Source organism: Parus major, chromosome 13, assembly GCF_001522545.3.
Source record: "Parus major isolate Abel chromosome 13, Parus_major1.1, whole genome shotgun sequence".
NCBI classification, from domain to species: domain Eukaryota; kingdom Metazoa; phylum Chordata; class Aves; order Passeriformes; family Paridae; genus Parus; species Parus major.
In genome coordinates, this window is record NC_031782.1 from 763994 (window position 1) to 781242 (window position 17249).

Below are 17249 nucleotides of genomic sequence, written 5' to 3' on the forward strand. Positions count from 1 at the left end.
GTGCCGGGAGACGGCTCAACAGGTCCCGACACATTGCTCTCAAAACTCTACTTTGCGAAGGCGATTTTATTGCGATCCGGCGGCTTTAAGTATTTGCAGCGTTTTCCGCCCTTGGGCAGGCTCTCGCAGCTGATTTTTGACACGTTTCCTACGCTGGATGATTCGCCGCCTTGTTTTTTGGGGCGTTGGGGGAATTGTCAAATGAAATAACTACCTCTTCCCTCCCCTTCACGTTAAAAAGGAAGAAGGCAGCGCTGGAGGTAGATAGTTGTATTTTTTCCGGTCGCTGTCGGGTGTCCACCTTAAGCAGCGCGGCGGTTCGGGGTGCCCGCGCCCGCCCGGGGCCGTGGCCGGGCTGCGGCTCCCTGGGGCTCCATCCCGGGGGGACAGCGCGGCCCGGAGCCCCCCGAGGGGCCGCTCAGGCTGCCCGGGGCTCCGCCGCCAGCTCGCCCGGGCCACCTTAAGCTTTTCCACGTGGGGCCTTTTCGTCGCTCGCACTTTAACTTGGCACACAGAAGCGGGGCCGGGGCTGCGGCGGGGTCCCCGCGGGTGGACGGGACGGGCCGGCACTGGGGCGCTGTCCCCCGGACTGCGGCACTGCCGGGGGAGGGCCGGACACCGTGTCGGAAGTTTGCCGAAGAATTTACGGTGCTCCTCCAAATATTTATGCTTTCCGCTGAAAAAAAAAACACCACCAGCATGTAGCAAATACAAACATCTGAAACTTACGAGGTTTGTTTTCAGTGTCGGGTGTGTTTGGAGAGTAGCCGTGAACGGGCAGGGTGCTGGAAGCGAATAAAAATCCTGCTTTATTTTTAGGTAGATTTTATTTATAAATTTGAGATGTATTTAAAGATTGTGCGAGGTTTATTGCGAGATGGGTGGGTTGCATTTCAAGACTGGACCTGTGCAAAGGTGGCAGATGCTGTGTGTTGTGGTCGGGAGGTTGAGTCCTGGGGAACGGCAAACCACGGAGGTGCCGCCTCTGGGATCTCCGGACCTGCTCTGCAAGGGGAAAGCTGGCTGGGAAAGGTGGCAAATGTCCTTTTCTCCTGCTCGAGGTGTAGTTAAATACCAGGGAAATTTACCTGGCAAGGTTTGTTAACCCTGTCCTTTAACAATTCTTACAGTTCCTTAGTGTAGGCGTGGGTGACAGAGCTGGAGAGTGCGTGCAGAGATGTGGTGTGCTGTAGCTTGATTCCAAGTTGTGTGCAGGCAGACTTGCCCCTTCATCCAGGATGAGCAAAGTTTTAAAACACATAGTTCCTCCTCACTAGGCAGAAAACAAAAACAAAACCCCCCTGAAAACAAGCGCAGCGTGTTTGAGAGACGTGGCACGTGTCAGCCCAGAGCGTGGTGTGCTGTGCCTTCGTTCTCAGAGCAGCTGAGCCAGGTTCGCCAGGCAGAGGATTTAGGCTTTTTATTTTAAAGCTGTTATTAACGTGTCCTTGGTGTGCTGACTTTGACTGCTTCTCATCTTTTTATAGTTAATGGTAAAGTAATGGATTCCAAAGAATTGCTTAACCCGTCGGATCGGGACGAAACCAGGAAAAATGCACTCATCAGTACCAAAGGAGGGATCGTGATGGACTTCCATCCACCCTTCAGGGGTGGAGCTACTGTCCAAGCCCCTGTGTCTACATCTCCTCTCCCTGCACCTTCTCAGTCGGATTCCAGTCAGCAACCTGCTTTGGCTGACTTTCCAAAAGGATTAGGAAACAATGTGCCTCAGCCAGACCTTTCCAAGGCAGTGTCGCTCTCGATGGGACTGTACATGGGTGAAACAGACGCAAAAGTGATGGGAAACGACCTTGGATTTTCGCACCAGGGCCAAATCCACATCTCTTCTGGAGAAACGGACTTCAGGCTCCTGGAGGAAAGCATTGCGAGCTTGAACAAGTCCTCGAGCCTGGCCGAGGACGCGAAGGGAACCGCGTCTTCTGAGGTGCCGCTCGAGCCGGATTTCCCAGGCATGGCCGGGCGCAGCGTCCCCGCGGAGTCGGGAGCTGCAGTCCAAAGCCAGGTGGGCTCGAATGGTGGCAACTTGAAGTTGTTCTCTGAAGACCAAAGCACCCTGGATATCCTCCAGGATCTGGAATTGCCGCCGGTGTCGCCGGGCAAGGAGCCCAACGGGAGCCCGTGGCGGCTGGACCCGTTGCTCGATGACGGTGGCTTGCTCTCCCCCATATCCGCGGACGACGCCTTTCTCCTGGAAGGAAGTCTCGGCGAAGACTGCAAGCCTCCTCTTTTATCTGACACTAAACCTAAAATTAATGACCGTGGTGACCTTTTACCCAGTTCCAAAATGCCAGTGCCACAAGTGAAAACAGAAAAGGAAGACTTCATTGAACTGTGTACTCCTGGCATCAAGCAGGAAAACATGGGCCCGCTTTACTGCCAGGCCAACTTCTCCGGGTCGAACCTGCTGGGTACGAAAGTCTCGGCCATCTCCATCCACGGTGTCAGCACCTCTGGGGGACAGATGTACCACTATGATTTAAATACTGCGTCGCTCTCTCAGCAGCAGGATCAGAAACCAATTTTTAATATCATTCCATCTCTTCCTGCCGGGTCAGAAAATTGGAATAGGTGCCAGGGATCGGGGGACGAGGCATTGGCTCCGCTGGGAACGCTCAACCTCTCTGGCAGACCTGCTTTCTCTAATGGCTATTCAAGGTAATTAGTTTTTGTTCCTCTTTATTAAAACGCTACAAGTGTGTTTAGCACAACTCTGCATGCTGGGTTGTTGCTTGGGCTTTTTTTCCTTTATTTTTTCCTTTTCTGTTTGGTATGTGTGGCTGATTAGACATCACTGGGGAATGTTTATCCCACAGTACAACAGCAGCTTTAAGCAGCTACTCAATTATTGGTATTAAAGGGAAGAAAAGTGGAGGGGAGCTGGCATGCTCTAAAAAGTAAATAAATAAAAATAAAGCTTCCAAGATACAGCCTAGAGGGAAAATCGAGTATGTGGCAGCAGGACCCATACACAGGCAGTATGGAAGGAAGTATTTAAGTGTACAAAAATTTAAGTACAAAAGTTCTTTCGTTCCCAGGGGTTAAAGGATCAATCACTGTGGGCTTTTTTTCCTTCCTAGCATTACTTAAAGTTATGCACAAAAATAACTTGGTTGCTGGGTAAATTTCTAGAACTACATTTAAGCTGAACTCGAGTTTTCGCTGTGCTCGGTATCGCATTTACCTTACATGGACAAGAAGATTCCGAGTGGGAAATACTCAGCAGCTTGTTCAATAACTGCCTTTAAAGAGATAAGAATATTTGCAGTCAGACTTAAACACACCTGGAATTTAACTGGGGAGTGGAAGGGGGTGTGGGGAGCTGGTTCCTACCTGTGGCCAGTGCAGTGCTGGTTGTGTTTCCTCGAGTAATGCAGAGGTGCAGCTGATGCAGGGAAGGGCTGCAGGAGGAGCAGCGTGCCTGGGCCAGCTCCGGGCCGGGTCCGGGCCGGGTCCGGTCCCACTCGGGTCCCGCTCGGGTCCAGCCCCGGCCCCGCTCGGGCCCCGCTCCGGGCCAGCTGCGCTCGGCCGTGCCGCAGGAACTGTTCCCGATCCAGGGGAACACCCAGCTGTGTCTCCCTCGGCCGCTCCGTGTTTAACAGCTCCGTGCAGCAGGAGCAGCGTGTGCCCTCCACGGAGGAGGGGGATTTCGTGGAGTCTGTCAGAAAATGGCTCTGCAAGCGCCTGTACAGAAACACAGCGTTTGTAGGCTTCTGATGAAGGATCTGGTTTAACATTCTGGGTTTTATTGCTCTACTGGCAATTGGATCCCTGGGGCGTTCTCACCAGTCCCGGGGCTCTCCCTGCACGATACCTGCTCCATTTTCCCATGGTTGGATTTCTTCTGTATTTCAGGAAGACAGCTTTTAACTTTCTTTCGCTGTCAGTTTCTTCCATAGAGTTTCATTTCTGTTGTAAATGTTTTGGGTTTTTTTTTCCTTTGAAGTGTTTCAAGCAATTTGCAATGTAAGAGATCCCGAAAAGAAAATCAAAATCTGTGGCTAGATTCCACCTTGATACATGAATATTGAGCGTGTCTTACCATTTATTTCGACAGAGTAGAAGTGCTTTGTGCTCACCTTTTGCGTAACTAGTTTAATGCCATGTTGTGCTCAGTTTGTTTCGTGGGGATTTTTTTGGGAGTTTATTTCCTCTGCTCCCACTGTATCTTTAATGACGATCATAAACTCTGTGTCAGAGCAAGAAGTGTTTCTGCATCGGGGAGGGTTTCAGGGCCAGTTTAAATGAGCAGATTCCCCCGAGATAATGGGAATGTCACTTGTGAGAGTAATTCCGAGGAGGTGCTGTGTAGGCAGAGCCCCGGCGCTCGGGCTGGGTGACACGGAGATGCCGGAGTCGTGTCCTGTGTGCGATCCTGGAGGGATGAGGAGCTCCCCTGGGCTGTGAGTGTGGCAGAGCCGCTCCTGGGGGAGCAGGGGGAGATGTTCTGGTGCCATCTGCAGCACTTTGGGGACGGTGGTGGCGGTGCAGGAGCAGTGCAGGGAACGTCCCGGAGCATCCCGGCACCAGCTGCCTCCTCCAGTGCCCAGGGTTATCCATGCTGGGCTTCAGCGTTGACGTTCTTGCTTCCTGCAAGGTCATCTTATATTTTATTGCTTCCTTTTTGCCGTAAGATAATGGATTTTTTTTTTTCTTTATGGAATGTGTAAGGAATTTTGAGGTGGCTCCTAGTTGAGCTTTGCATAGAAATGCATTATTCACAGCTTTGTGGAAGCTGTTCTTACTTCCCAAGCATCTTTATACACTTCAGCTACAAAGTCCGGTTCTAAAAACAGCATTGTTTGGGTTTGCTTTATTATTTTTATTCTATAACATTCAGGCAATTCCATCTTCCTTTTACAGTGTTTGAGGTATTAATGAGCCCTGGGTTTGAAGGAGGAATTTTCTTCCTTGTCGAACCTTGCCAGAAGTACTTGGCCTAAACTGGGTTAGTTTAAGGTGATTTGTTGTGGATTTGTTTGTTTTTCTTGCAGAAGACTTAACAAAATTGGCATTTGTTTGAGAAACAAAGGAAGGACTTTCTTGCCAGGTTCCCGTGGTCTGGTTTTTTTTAGGTACTAAATGTGAGAGGTGGAGGCTGGGATTTTGAGAAGCTTCAGGCTCCAGGAGGAAATTCTTTTCGGTGTTTGTAGAATTATTTGTCTACTAATGACATATTAATTGTAGAATGAACACAGGGAAAGAAAAGCTGCAGTTCAGCCCTGGTTGTATTTAATCTGCCTGTTTAATGGGCAACCTGGAATGTCCCTTTCTATCCACTCAGCCTGGAATTGATGTCGTGCCATTTCTGAGTGGTTTTGCTCCTCCAGGTAGCCCTGGCTTTAATGAGACAAGTGCTAATCAGGCCCAAGCAAACCAATCAATCACAGCGAGCTGCAGGAGGGATCCAGGAGTTAACACGCAGAATGCAAACTTTGGGATTGGATTAATGGGAATGAATTGGCAATAATCAATAAGCTGTCGGTGGAAGAGCCAGCTGGTGCTTGTGCTGAGCTGCTGAAATGCTGAGCTGCAGCTCCTCAAGCTCCAGATCCCGAGTGGCAGGACGGCCTCGTTGGGATCGCTCCGGGTCTCCCCTCCCAGCGGGTGCAGTGAATGGAGAAGGTGGACAGAATAAAAGGGAGGAAAAAGTAGGCTAGCAGACAGTTTACCTTAGATTGTCCTTAGTGGCAGTGAGACAGCAGCTGGAAGGGAAGCAAATCGCGCTGCAATGCTTCGCTGGAGAGCTGGAGGCTTTGCTGGCGTCCGTCTCCGATGGGATGTTCCTGTGATTTATTACACAAACCCAGGGAAAACCGTTCCATTTCAAGGAAATGGTTTTAGCAACACACACTCAAGGGGCTCTTGCATGGTATATACATTAAATCCTTCACTCAACTCCTGTTGCTCTGGCTTCCTGGAGATGTGGCTTGTTGTGGGGGAGTGAAGGATGCCGAGAGCCGGCCCAGCAATGCAGGGTTTGCTCCTACAGCCAGAATTCACAGAAACTGGGCCCCATTGGCACTGCTAGGGCTTCTCTTATTACAGTTGAAATCATTCCTAGTACTTAAGCTTGTGGGGGATAAGGATCATTAAGGAAGTTTAAGAAAGGGCAAGAGCTGAGAGAAGCCATTAAAGAGGAGGAGAGTGTGGAAGGAGGAGAAGTTTCTCTGGCCGGTTGCAGTCCAAAGCCTTGCTTCCAACTGTTACCCTTCTACCCTTAACTCTTTCACTGGGATTCTTCTTGGGCTCAGGTGCAGTGTGAGAAGGAAGGGAAAAAAGGGGATTGTTTGCCAGCAGTGGGAAAGGTCAGTTGTCCGTTTGTCTTCCCGCTTTGTTTCCCTCGGCTGCTGGCCAAGGCCCGTGGCTTGGCAGGGCTGGATGCAGAGCTTTAAGTGCTGCCTGACTCAGCAGTGGATAATGTATGGGACATCCGGAATCGGGGCTTTTTTCATAATTCTATTTTGATATAAAACCCAGGCGTGGTATTTGGAGTGCTCAGGCTTCCAGTAGTCTGTGTTGTGATTTGTCAGCTTAATGTAATACTGTATTTGGGGGTTTGCCTCTGGAAGTACATGGCAAAAAAATCTGGCTGTTCTGGCAGAAAGGGGTGAATCAGGAATGTCCTGCAGAATGTGCTCTGAGGTGCTGTGAAAAGGTGACTTCATAAATGAGAGGTCATGTAAGCTGTAATCCACTTTTCCCACTTTTGGCTGATCCTTCCATCGAGCTGGTAGCCAGGGAGGTTGTTGTAAGTCCAGTCCAAATTGTCACCTTCTACAAATTTATTTCTCCCTACAATGATCTCTGCTTTAAACATCCTTACTTTTGTTGTCCATACCATTTAAAAAAAAAAATAAATTATCTCCATGGTTCAATCCCTTGTAGTCTCCTTCTGCCAGTGAAGGCAAAGCTGTGGTTGACTGAGTCCTGCTCACGAATCTTCTCAGAAATGTGAAATACAGGTATTATCTAACTCCTACATCGTATATTTACCATGCTAAAGATTCCTTTTACTGTGAGAGTAATTTATCTTGGGGGAAGCAAATTTCCCTTGTTCCTTTGATTATTGCTGCTCGTTCTGGAAGTGAACAAGTGCTGCATATTCTGTGTGTATATATAACTGCAAACAGGATTTATTTCTGCACTTCAGAAGGTTCTCAAGTCCTCCTGTCTTCCTGGGTCCAGTTTTGTAGGCACTGCTGAGTGTGGTGGTAACTTTCCTCCTCCCATTCATTCTGGGGTAGCTGAAGCCTGCCCGAGGTGCTGCTGTGGTGTCACCTATGCATTCTGTGAATGGCACCAGTCCTGAGGAAAACAACATCCCAATAAAATCCTGTTTTCTGCCCAAGTTACGAGCAGTGGGAAAAGCTTTGTAGAGCCGTAGTTACAATTACCTTGGGTTTGTGCTGTTATAAACTGCGAGTGGCACCTGTGGTGTAGAGGAGTGAGCTTGGCAATGCCTTTGTGGAGTGATCAGCTTGGAGCTCGGAAGCACAGAACGAGTGTGTGTGCAACAAGGTGGCTTCTGCACATTTGGGTGTGCTGAATGCTGTGCACCAGACCCGGGGACTTTGGGTTAAGCTCTCTTTGGTTTCCCAGCCTTTGTCTCCCAGAGTCTCAAGTATACACAGATTTTAATCTTATTTACTGAAGAATTAATGTGTGGCACTGTTGCATGTACAGATTATTGTTCTCATCCCAGGGATTTTCTGGCTGGTTCACTGTGGTGTGAGATGCATTGATAACCATTTGTAACAGCCACTGTAGTGTGAGATCCATTGATGCCCTTTTATAACACAGCCTTTGCTTAAATAGCCAAGGCCCTCCCAGACCAGGAGTTAATCCTGTTCTCAGTGCTGGGTTCTGGAAATACTGGTCAGATGCTGTCAGTGGATGGCCTCATCCCCCTGGGACAGAAGTGAACCAGTACAGCTGGAATAGATGACACACGCGAAAAAAGAATAATTTCATCTCATTGTCCTGGCTCTGACTCCAGAGCAGCTCCTTTGGGCTATCTGTGGGAAAAAACCAAAGCACAAAATCCAGGGTTTCTTTGCCCATGTGTGAGGGTGTGGCCAGCTGTGGCCTTGGCTGGTTGCCTGCAGAGGGATGTGGGAGAGCATCACCTGCACGGAGCGAGCTCCATCGTGCCCCGAGCGCTGGGTCCACAGCCCTGAGGGCAGCTGCCACACTCTGGCTGTGCAGTCCTTGCTGCCTGGGGGCAGGAGAGGCAGCCAGCAGCTCTGGGCTGGCCCCACACATGGGGATGTGTCCCCAGGAGTGCAGGGCTGGGCTGGAAGGACAGTCGGGCACAGTTACCCTGTCTCTCCTGGGGGTTTTCCTCCTTGCCTCGCCTTCACTCCAGAGCAGGTGTGGTGCCTGTGCCTGCCGTGTCCTGACTCTGCTCCCACAAACCTCTGCCGTGCATTTTCCTGCAGGAATTCCATCCCTGGATGGATGAAGCAGTGTCTCCCTGTGCTCGAGCCGTGCCTGTGGTGTTTGAAGTGGAGCTGTAAAACACCCTGGCCAAGGATTTCCCTCCGTGTGCCGTGGCTGCCGCGCCGCCTGTGTCACCTCCACGTCCCAGAGGTGTCTGGCAGGAGCAGCAGGAGCAGCTGCAGCTCCTCTGGCTCAGGGAGCTGCAAGCCTGGAGCTGGCCTTTGGAATGCAGGGGATGGGGATGAGGTCAGGTTTTCTCACTGCTCCTGTGTGAGAGGCGAGTTCAGACTCCAGGACACGCTGTTACTTACCCAGGATGTCATGTAGAGTTCTATGATCCCGGTGCCTTAAATCAATAATCACCACGATTGTGTGAATTTCTGGAGGAAATTGTGCTCTTCAGAAGTCATCTTGACATGGTGTGTGGAGAATGTTTCTGTACCAGCCCCGCTGCCTTTCCAATCCAGCCAGTGCCACCAGGCCACCATTAAAGCTCCAGATTCTGCCTCTACCTGTGGAGCTCCCAGTCTGTGCTAAATCTTCCTAGAAAATCACAATCCTGATGTATTTTGGAAATTAATATCCCACAGACTGCCGATACTTTGCTGTGGGGATGCAGTCTCATACACAGCGTCCCCTTTTTGATCAAATATCTCAGTTTTTGTGAGATTGGGAGGACAAAAGTACTGTTGGGGAAGGAATTCTAAAATAATGATCATGTCTTTCTTGAATTCAGTTCACTGCTACTGTAATTTAGTAAAGAAAACGAGTTTTATATTGGATTTTACAGTAATACATTCTTCATACTATTTGTAATATGTTTGTACAGTTACTGTGTGTCAGAAAACAGCTGGAGATCATCAAATTTCTGCACCACGGTCACACAAGATTTAATATGAAACTTGTGAGCAGCAGGGCGCCATTTACTCTTGTGTTGCTTTTTTCAGATACTTATTTCTCATTGCTTTTATTTGTGTAGCTGAGTTTAAAGTTAGTAAGTATTGCTCAGGATGGGACTTTTATAAAGAAGTGAGGGCTGAAATGAGTAGTTTTCCTCAAAATATTATCTGGGAAACTCAGAAATGGGCTGTAGAGTCAAGGAGGAGCAAATCATGAAGTATCAGTGAAGTCTGTCATCAGTTCAAGGAGCAAATAATGGAAGTGCTTTCATGGCTCCCTGGCTTGGCTTTCTGTTTTCCAAGAAACCTGGGAAAAGTGCTGTCAGTGTCCTTAGCCAGAAGATGCCACGTGGTGCATTTCTGGGTGCAGCAGGGACTTCAGTTGTCTTGTTAGAAACTTTGTGGGCAGGGCTGATCTGGGGGGTTCTTGCTGTGTGTTCCTGTCCCTGGATCTTTGAATCCCTGTTCCTGCTGGCAGCTCTCATGGAGAGGAGGGGCTGGAAGCTGGGTGACCCCTCTGCTCAGGAGCTTGGCTGTGTCTCACTGGTGAGAGGGATGTGAAAACAGGATATCTGGAGTTACAAATTCTGTGAAATTTCTAGAAAATGAGGCTCTGGTCTTAGCTGAGAATCCTCCAGCCATTACACAGCTCCTTTCCAGCTGTGTGAATTGGGTATGGCAGGGGAGGGCTTCCATGGATCTCTTTCTTCCCAGCTGCACATTGGGAAGGACATGGATGCTTGTGGTGTGTGTGCACCTGGCCTTGCTTTGGGCTTCAGCCCCTTGGCAGCTCTCCAAAGCCTGCCTGCTGTCTCCTTGCCTTCCCCTGCCCTCACAGCCTGCTTTGACAGCACCAGTTTGGGGGTTCTCAGGGATTTTTATTGCCAAGCTCCAGCAGGTCCACGCTGCCCTGAGCCAGGAGTCTGGAATCTGACAGAAAAGCGCAGCTGATGTGGTTTATTTTTGCTGTCATGGCTTGAAGAACCTGCACCAAGGTTTTGTGGGGTGTAGGGATGTAGTAACAGTGTCTGGGAGGGCTTGGCATGGCCAGGGAGCTGTGCCAGGGCCGTGCTGCCAGAGCAAGTCCAACACCACCGTGCCACCGGGCTGGGGCATGGCCAGGAGAGCAGGAACCNGAGCAGGAGCCTGGTGTGGGGCTGGTGTGGGGCATGGCCAGGAGAGCAGGAACCCGGTGTGGGGCATGGTCAGGAGAGCAGGAGCCTGGTGTGGGGCAGGGGCAGGAGAGCAGGAACCTGGTGTGGGGCAGGGGCAGGAGAGCAGGAACCTGGTGTGGGGCTGGTGTGGGGCATGGCCAGGAGAGCAGGAACCTGGTGTGGGGCATGGCCAGGAGAGCAGGAACCTGGTGTGGGGCATGGCCAGGAGAGCAGGAACCTCTCGTGGGGCTGGTGTGGGGCATGGCCAGGAGAGCAGGAACCTCTCGTGGGGCTGGTGTGGGGCAGGGGCAGCTGCAGGGCTCAGCTGTGGCTGTGCAGGAGGATGATGTTCCCATGGCTGTGCTGCCAGGAAAGGACTGGGGGATCTCCCCCATCACTCAAAAATCGGGGGGGGGTCGTGGGGGTGGTGAATACAGCTGTAATGTATTAAACTCTACATTTCATTTATGATTTTGTAGCTTTTCAGTTGGTCAGATGCTGTCAATTCAGAATGATGTCTTTTAAAGCAGCACACCTATCCACAGGCACGCTGTCCCTTGCTGTGTACCTGTAATTTTTCCTTTTCTCTTGCTTATTTTTTCTTCCCCCGAAGAGATTCTGTTACCTTTCTGAATTAATACCTCCCTAAAGCCATCAGCAAAGGGTTTGAATAAATCCATGCTGCAAACATGCATGTTCTGCATGCACATGTGTGGATTTGTTGCACAAGAATGCAGTCCAGGCTTGCTAACTTCAAAAACAAAAACCAAAACTAAAGAAAGAAAAGAACTGGCAGATGTGATAGTTTCATGTGGATTTCAGCTTGCATGCCGATTTCAGTTTCCTACTCCCCGGCTGTTGTTGTCTCTCTCGTATTTTTTTCTGTGGGTTACTTTTGCTAGCAGGGCCTTTGATGGTTTATTTTGCCTGTTGAATTTCTGTTAAACTCGTGTTCCGTATGAATTGCTCCCAAATCAATTGTGCTGTCCCTTTATGAGTGTGATGCAGGTATAATTACACTTTTTTTTTAATAAAGGACTCTGCATCTTGGTTCTCTTAAAACATAGACTAGATTGGAACATAAGCAAATATGAGAAAAACGGCATCTGAAAGCAGATTTCTAAAACAGCTTTAAAAATTAGAAATCTTAAACTTTGTATGCAGAATAGTTTTTGGATGCTGAGGATGTATGGAATTTAATTTCACTTCACACTTTAATTTTAGTGAGATAATACATGTTTTTTACATGTTTATTGAAATAAGAGCATACTGGGGGATGCACTGCCTGTTGGTGAGGGTTGGCAGTGACCCCAGCGATGGCATTGGAGTGGCCTTGGGGGTTCCCCAGACCTGGCTTTTATTAACAAGTCATTCCCAAACAGAATCATTTTGGTTGGAAAAGCCCTCCTGGACCACTGAGTCCAAGCTGTGCCCAGTCCCTGCCTGGTCACCAGCCCAGAGCACTGAGTGCCACGTCCAGGGTGTTTTCAGTTCCTTACTGGGATTTCCAGGCTCGAATTAAAATCTGTTGGTAGAGAATGATTTTATATCTTTTCCTTTTGATTAATAAATGATGTAATCCCATTTTGGGGAAAAGGAAGACTTGCAATGCTCTTGGGGTTATTTACTTTGACCAAACAACCCTGATAAGCTTCAGGTTTAAGAGAAGACTGCAGCTTAAATTTAGGCTGTTATTTGAAGCAGCACGGAGTGTGGCCCTGGTCCTGGATCACAGATCAGCTCTCCCAGCTGGAATAGCGCTGCTGCTTTAATCCATATTTCAGCAAAGGCTCTTGCTCTGACCTACTTTGTCCCAGCCCAGGCTTTTGAGAGGTCCCTTGGCCACCCTGACTGTGGGGGAAGTTCTCTGCTGTAGGGTCCGAGTCCAGCTCTGGTGTGAGCTCCCTTGGTGTCATTGCCGTGCGGCTTTATGAATTCTGCCCTTCCTGGACACGTGTTTCTGCTAACCCCACACATCTGCCATTTTCTGAACTGAAAAGGAAGCTTCTCTGACACCTTCTTTTTTAACAAAACCCATCTAACAAGTTCTGTGCTGACTTGGTTTCCGTAGCTGGAGAAGACAAGTCTGTTCTCATGCAGTGCCAGGTGATTTGCAAGTTCTGTGCATGATTTGATTAAAAATCTAGTGCTGAAACTCCCTCATCTAAAATGTAAGTGTTGTAAGAACCTGAGTGCTTGGAATTCTGTATTATGAGTAGCAGAGCATTTCTTTTTCAGCTCTTATTGAAGGGAGCAGTTAATATTAGGATGCCTGCACGACAACATCCTGAGTCATCGAGATACTTGACAGCTACTTTCCAACCAGAGCAACTGGTTTGACAAATGAGCTTGGACTTATTTTATCACTTTAAAGATAAATCTTTAAAGACTCTTTTAACACGTTAAAGGTTGGGACATCTGATATTTTATTAAATAACAATCTGGAGGTTTCTAAGTCCACTAATTTTGGTGGCTGAGCTTGTTCCGTGTTGCGGATGAAAGCCCGGCTGAGGCGCACGGCATACCAGTGGGGAGGAGGAAGTGACTGGGTTTCTATTCCTGGCTGACCCCAGCTCGGAACCGAGGAAGAGCTTTAAAGGAAATGCAGCATTCAGCTCTGAATCTTTCCAAGTATTCATGAGTGCTACCAGCACTGGCTTCCTGCATGCGGCATTTCAAGGTGTGGACGTCTTCAAACTGCCCTAATTTCAAAATGAAACGGGTAACAAGGGAAGCCCTGAACTTCATGGGAATAGCAAAACTTGCAATTCCAGATTTTATCAAAGACATCCAGACCATCCTATTTTTACCTGCAGGCAGCTCTGCAGGCCCAGCCAGGGTGGAGGGTGGTGGGAAGGGATGGCCAGAGCCCGGTGGGGCTGCTGGCACATGGGCTGGGTCCCTGCAGCCTGGGCAGGGAGAGCTCCGTGGGACCAGGGCCGTGCCACTGAGCCCCTGGGCCAGCAGGGCTTTGCCACTGGAGGAGCTGCCAGCCCACAGAGATGTCTGCAAGGAACCCGTGGTGGGGCACCTGGAGTTGCCCAGGACCTCGAGCCCCGTGGGTTGGGAGCCCAGCTCGGCCCTTGGCAGAGGGGGAGCCTGTAAACCTGTAAGGTCACTGAGCACGTGGGGGCTCTTGCGAAAGAGCTGTCCTTGCCCCTGGAAGGAAAACATCTCTCATCCAGTGTCCTGGGCTTCTCTGAGCTTGTGGGGAGCTGGAAATCCAGTTGACATTGCTTTTTCTCCTTCAAGACTTGGACAAGCTTCCTTGCCAGAGGCCATTTCAGAGGAAGAACCCAGCAGCCCTGCCAGGCTGTCATGGAAGTGGAAGAGCAGTTCTTTAGTGGGCTGGAGAGCTGGGCAGGGCTGGGATTGGGGGTGGCTGTTGAGGCTGGGGAGTCACCGCTGGTTCCCTGCGGGTCAGCACTGGGCTGGGCAGGGAGCGTGCACAGAGCTCTCTGGGTTAGCTGTTCTGAGCTATTTCGGGTGCTCAGTGCCAGGCTGGAGAGCTCTGCGAGCACAGAGGGAGCTCCAGCTGGAAGATGTAAGGCTGTGAGGCTCGGGAATATTATCTGTGCATTGCTTGCACAGGATGGAGCTGGCAGCTGGGACTCGGGAAGGGGTTCTGGCTTCTCACTGCTCATCTTGGGACAGCCAGGGTGTCGAGGGGACCAGGGTGTTTGTCAGCAGGAAGGATGGAGGAGGAGCTGTGGCTGTGCTCCCATCCCAGCACTGCCCCTTCCCTGCTCCTGAGCAGGAGTTCCTGAGTGGCCACCAGAGCACTTCTGTGCTCCAGTGCTTGAGAAATTGTCCCCAGGTGCCACCAGGTAAACAGCCAGAATGGAGAGGGGACAGGGGCAAATCTGGGGTCTGGTGGTGATGTCTTCCTGCACACTTCTTCCTTTCCTCGTTTTTGGTACTGGGATGTTCACATGTGTGTGTATTCCCCCCACCCCATCTGTTAAATTCCATGCTTCATTTTGTCTTTAAAATTTCAAATAAATCAAGGTGATTATGGGAAACAGGCTGTTCCAGATGCTGCCTGGGGAAATTCCTGAGGGCTTGAAAGCCATCCTTCACTTCTTCCATGCTGTAGTCATCGTTCCAGAGACATCTAGGAAATTAAAATCTTCTATTATAAAGATGGCTTACTCTGTCACACATATTACCATCAGTGGTTTCCTTGGCTGTCCCTGTCATCCCCACACGTTTTGGATTGCTGTACCAGCACTGGGGATTGCTCTTTTCCCTCCTGTGCTGCTGCCACAGATGTGCCACCAAGAGCAGCCAAACCCCAGTTGAGCAAAAATCAATTTTCTTCTCTAGTTTAGCTGCAAGGAAATTGTAGTAAATAGAATAAATGTCAATCTAATATAATTCATACAAATTTGTAACCAAAATGTAATCTTTTGAAGTATTTTCTACAAACACAGCAAGAAAGAACTTTAATTGTGCAAGAAACATAAGAGCTTGACCACGTTACAGCCATTCCAGTGGTTTATTTTCCTTTATTTTCTAACTGCCAAGGGTAGAACTCAGTGCTCTCCTCTCTCTAATCATTTTTCCCAGGAAAGGTGATTATGTTTGTTGTTGCTGTGTTAACAGAGTCCTCGTTTTGAAGGTGCATTAAATCTGAGGGGTTTCCAAGGTGAGAAATTGGGCTGCTGTGAGGAGCTGGCTGTGCTCGGGGTGTGTTTGGAGGGGCAGAGCTGGGGGATCCATGGGATCCCAGGGCTGATCCAGCGTGTGCAGATCCCTGCTCAGCCGCTCTGTGTGTGTGCAGTACATTGTGTTACTGCTGTACATTTCCCAGGGTGATGATGAATCTCTACAGTTTTCCCAGAATTGTAGTTTTAGTGAATAAAGCTGTTCTCGATGCTGGAGCAGGGAATGGTGTTGGGAATCCTTTGCGTATTTCTGCCCTGAGGGGGTTTCTAATTCTTTCCAGTAGAAATTTATCGTGCAGATACTGCAGAGCATTAATTGCTTGGACTTAGCCTCCACCAACATGTGAAAATTACCAGTAATACAAACAAGCTGACGATGAGATGCTGCGCTGGGAGACGCTGTGTTAAAATGACAATTACTGGCTTCTCCAGCCTGTATTTTGAAGACCTTTTTGTGCCTGTAAGTGAGACCAGGCTGGGAGCAGCTAATGGCTCCATCTTCCATGGCTGCTGCTCTGCTCCAGGGCATGTTGCTTTGCTCTTATTTCTGGAGCTCAGTCAGGCAGGGCTTTCAGATCACGTCAAAAGCAGTATTTCTTTGGATTAAGTCAGGCTTGGGGCAGTGGTGTCCTTGCTGTAGGATGCCATGGTTTGTGCACAGGAGTGGAAGAGCTGTGCCACTGCACTCTGCAGCAATTTCTCAAGGAAGAGCTGTTCCACTGTTCTCACTGCCCTGGACTACCTGAGATGCTCCTTCTCGGGGCCTTCCTCTTGGCCTGAACACTTGAATTCCTTTGGAGCCATTCAATCCAAACCTGTTGCTTTGTTGCTATTATTTTCTGTTCACGGAAGAGCTGCAGAGCGTTATTACTTTCCTCTTCCTTCAGGTGTCTGAGTTGTCACCTGCCTTTATTAATGCCTTTTGCAGCATCACTCTCACCGAGCTGCTGCTGGTTTGGGGAGGGGCTGTGTCTGTCACCATCCTTCATCCCAAAAATCAGAGTCAAATATTTGATTATAATTTTGTAGCACTCCAGCACTGACACATTCACCTTTTATTTTGGATCCCTGAGTTGGGGAAGTCTCTACTTTCTTTTTTTATTATTGCTGGCACAGTGAAGACGGGGTCACAGAATGGTTTGGGTTGGAAAGGACCTCAAAGCCCATCCAGGGCCGCCTTTGTCATGGGCAGGGACACCTTCCACTGTCCCAGGCTCTGTCCAACCTGGTCTTGGCCACTGCCAGGGATCCACGGGCAACCACAGCTTCTCTAGGCACCTGTGCCAGGGCCTCATCCAAAATCCCATCTAACTTTGAATTGAAACTTCCCTCTGTGCATTTAAAGCCTTTCCTCAGACACACATAAAAAAGGAAAACACCTTTAGTCTCCTTCTAAGTAACCTTTTGCCAGTCCAAATTTCAGTTTTCAGGCTGCTCAGTCTGGGTTGTGCAATTGCTTTTGATAAACAGGCAGTGTCTGAGTTTGCATTTGACAGGACAGGCATGTTGGAATTCACTTGGTGAAGCCTTTTGGCCAGTGAAAACTGGCTTCTTCATCCCAGCAATGCCTTTTTCTTTTAAATAACCAGCTATGATTATATCACTTACCGTATGCAAGTACATTTTAAATTTCTGTTATGAAACTTGTATTTACTTAGATTAGAAGGCACATATAGAAGGCCTGTATTTGATGTTGAATATTTTTAGAGAAGTAGTGTGCTGGTTTTGTCTCAGGGTAGACATGCAGATGTAAGACAAACACTTTGAGTCACAGGTTCGAAGGCTGTTGGTCAGTCCTGGCCTGTGAGACAAGATTAGAGTGTCTGGTTGTGAGAGATGGTCGAGGACCGAGTCCTTTTCTTAAAAAACCACGGGTTTTGTAACTGTCCACGTAAAGACAGGGGAGAACTCAGCCACTATCCCCTGCCAGCTCCTTATCAGCTCTGCTGCAGCCTGTGCTGCTGGAATCACGGAGCAGGATTAGCTGGGGCTGCTGGCGTCACATGCAGCTCCAGCCTGGCCACAGGTCCTGCAGGTCCAGCCTGGCCACAGGTCCTGCAGCTCCAGCC

The 17249-nt window shown here is 49.2% G+C and overlaps 1 protein-coding gene across 1 annotated transcript in view; it reads left to right on the top strand.

The window, feature by feature from the left end:
• Positions 1-558: 558 nt before the first annotated feature.
• Positions 559-17249, top strand: part of NR3C1 (nuclear receptor subfamily 3 group C member 1) — a 59886-nt gene continuing 43195 nt past the window's right edge. The window contains exons 1-2 of the mRNA XM_015642077.3: positions 559-732; positions 1488-2676. Of these exons, the coding sequence (XP_015497563.1) occupies positions 1502-2676 (1175 nt within the window). The 5' untranslated portion in view covers positions 559-732; positions 1488-1501. The remainder of the gene's footprint in view (positions 733-1487; positions 2677-17249) is intronic.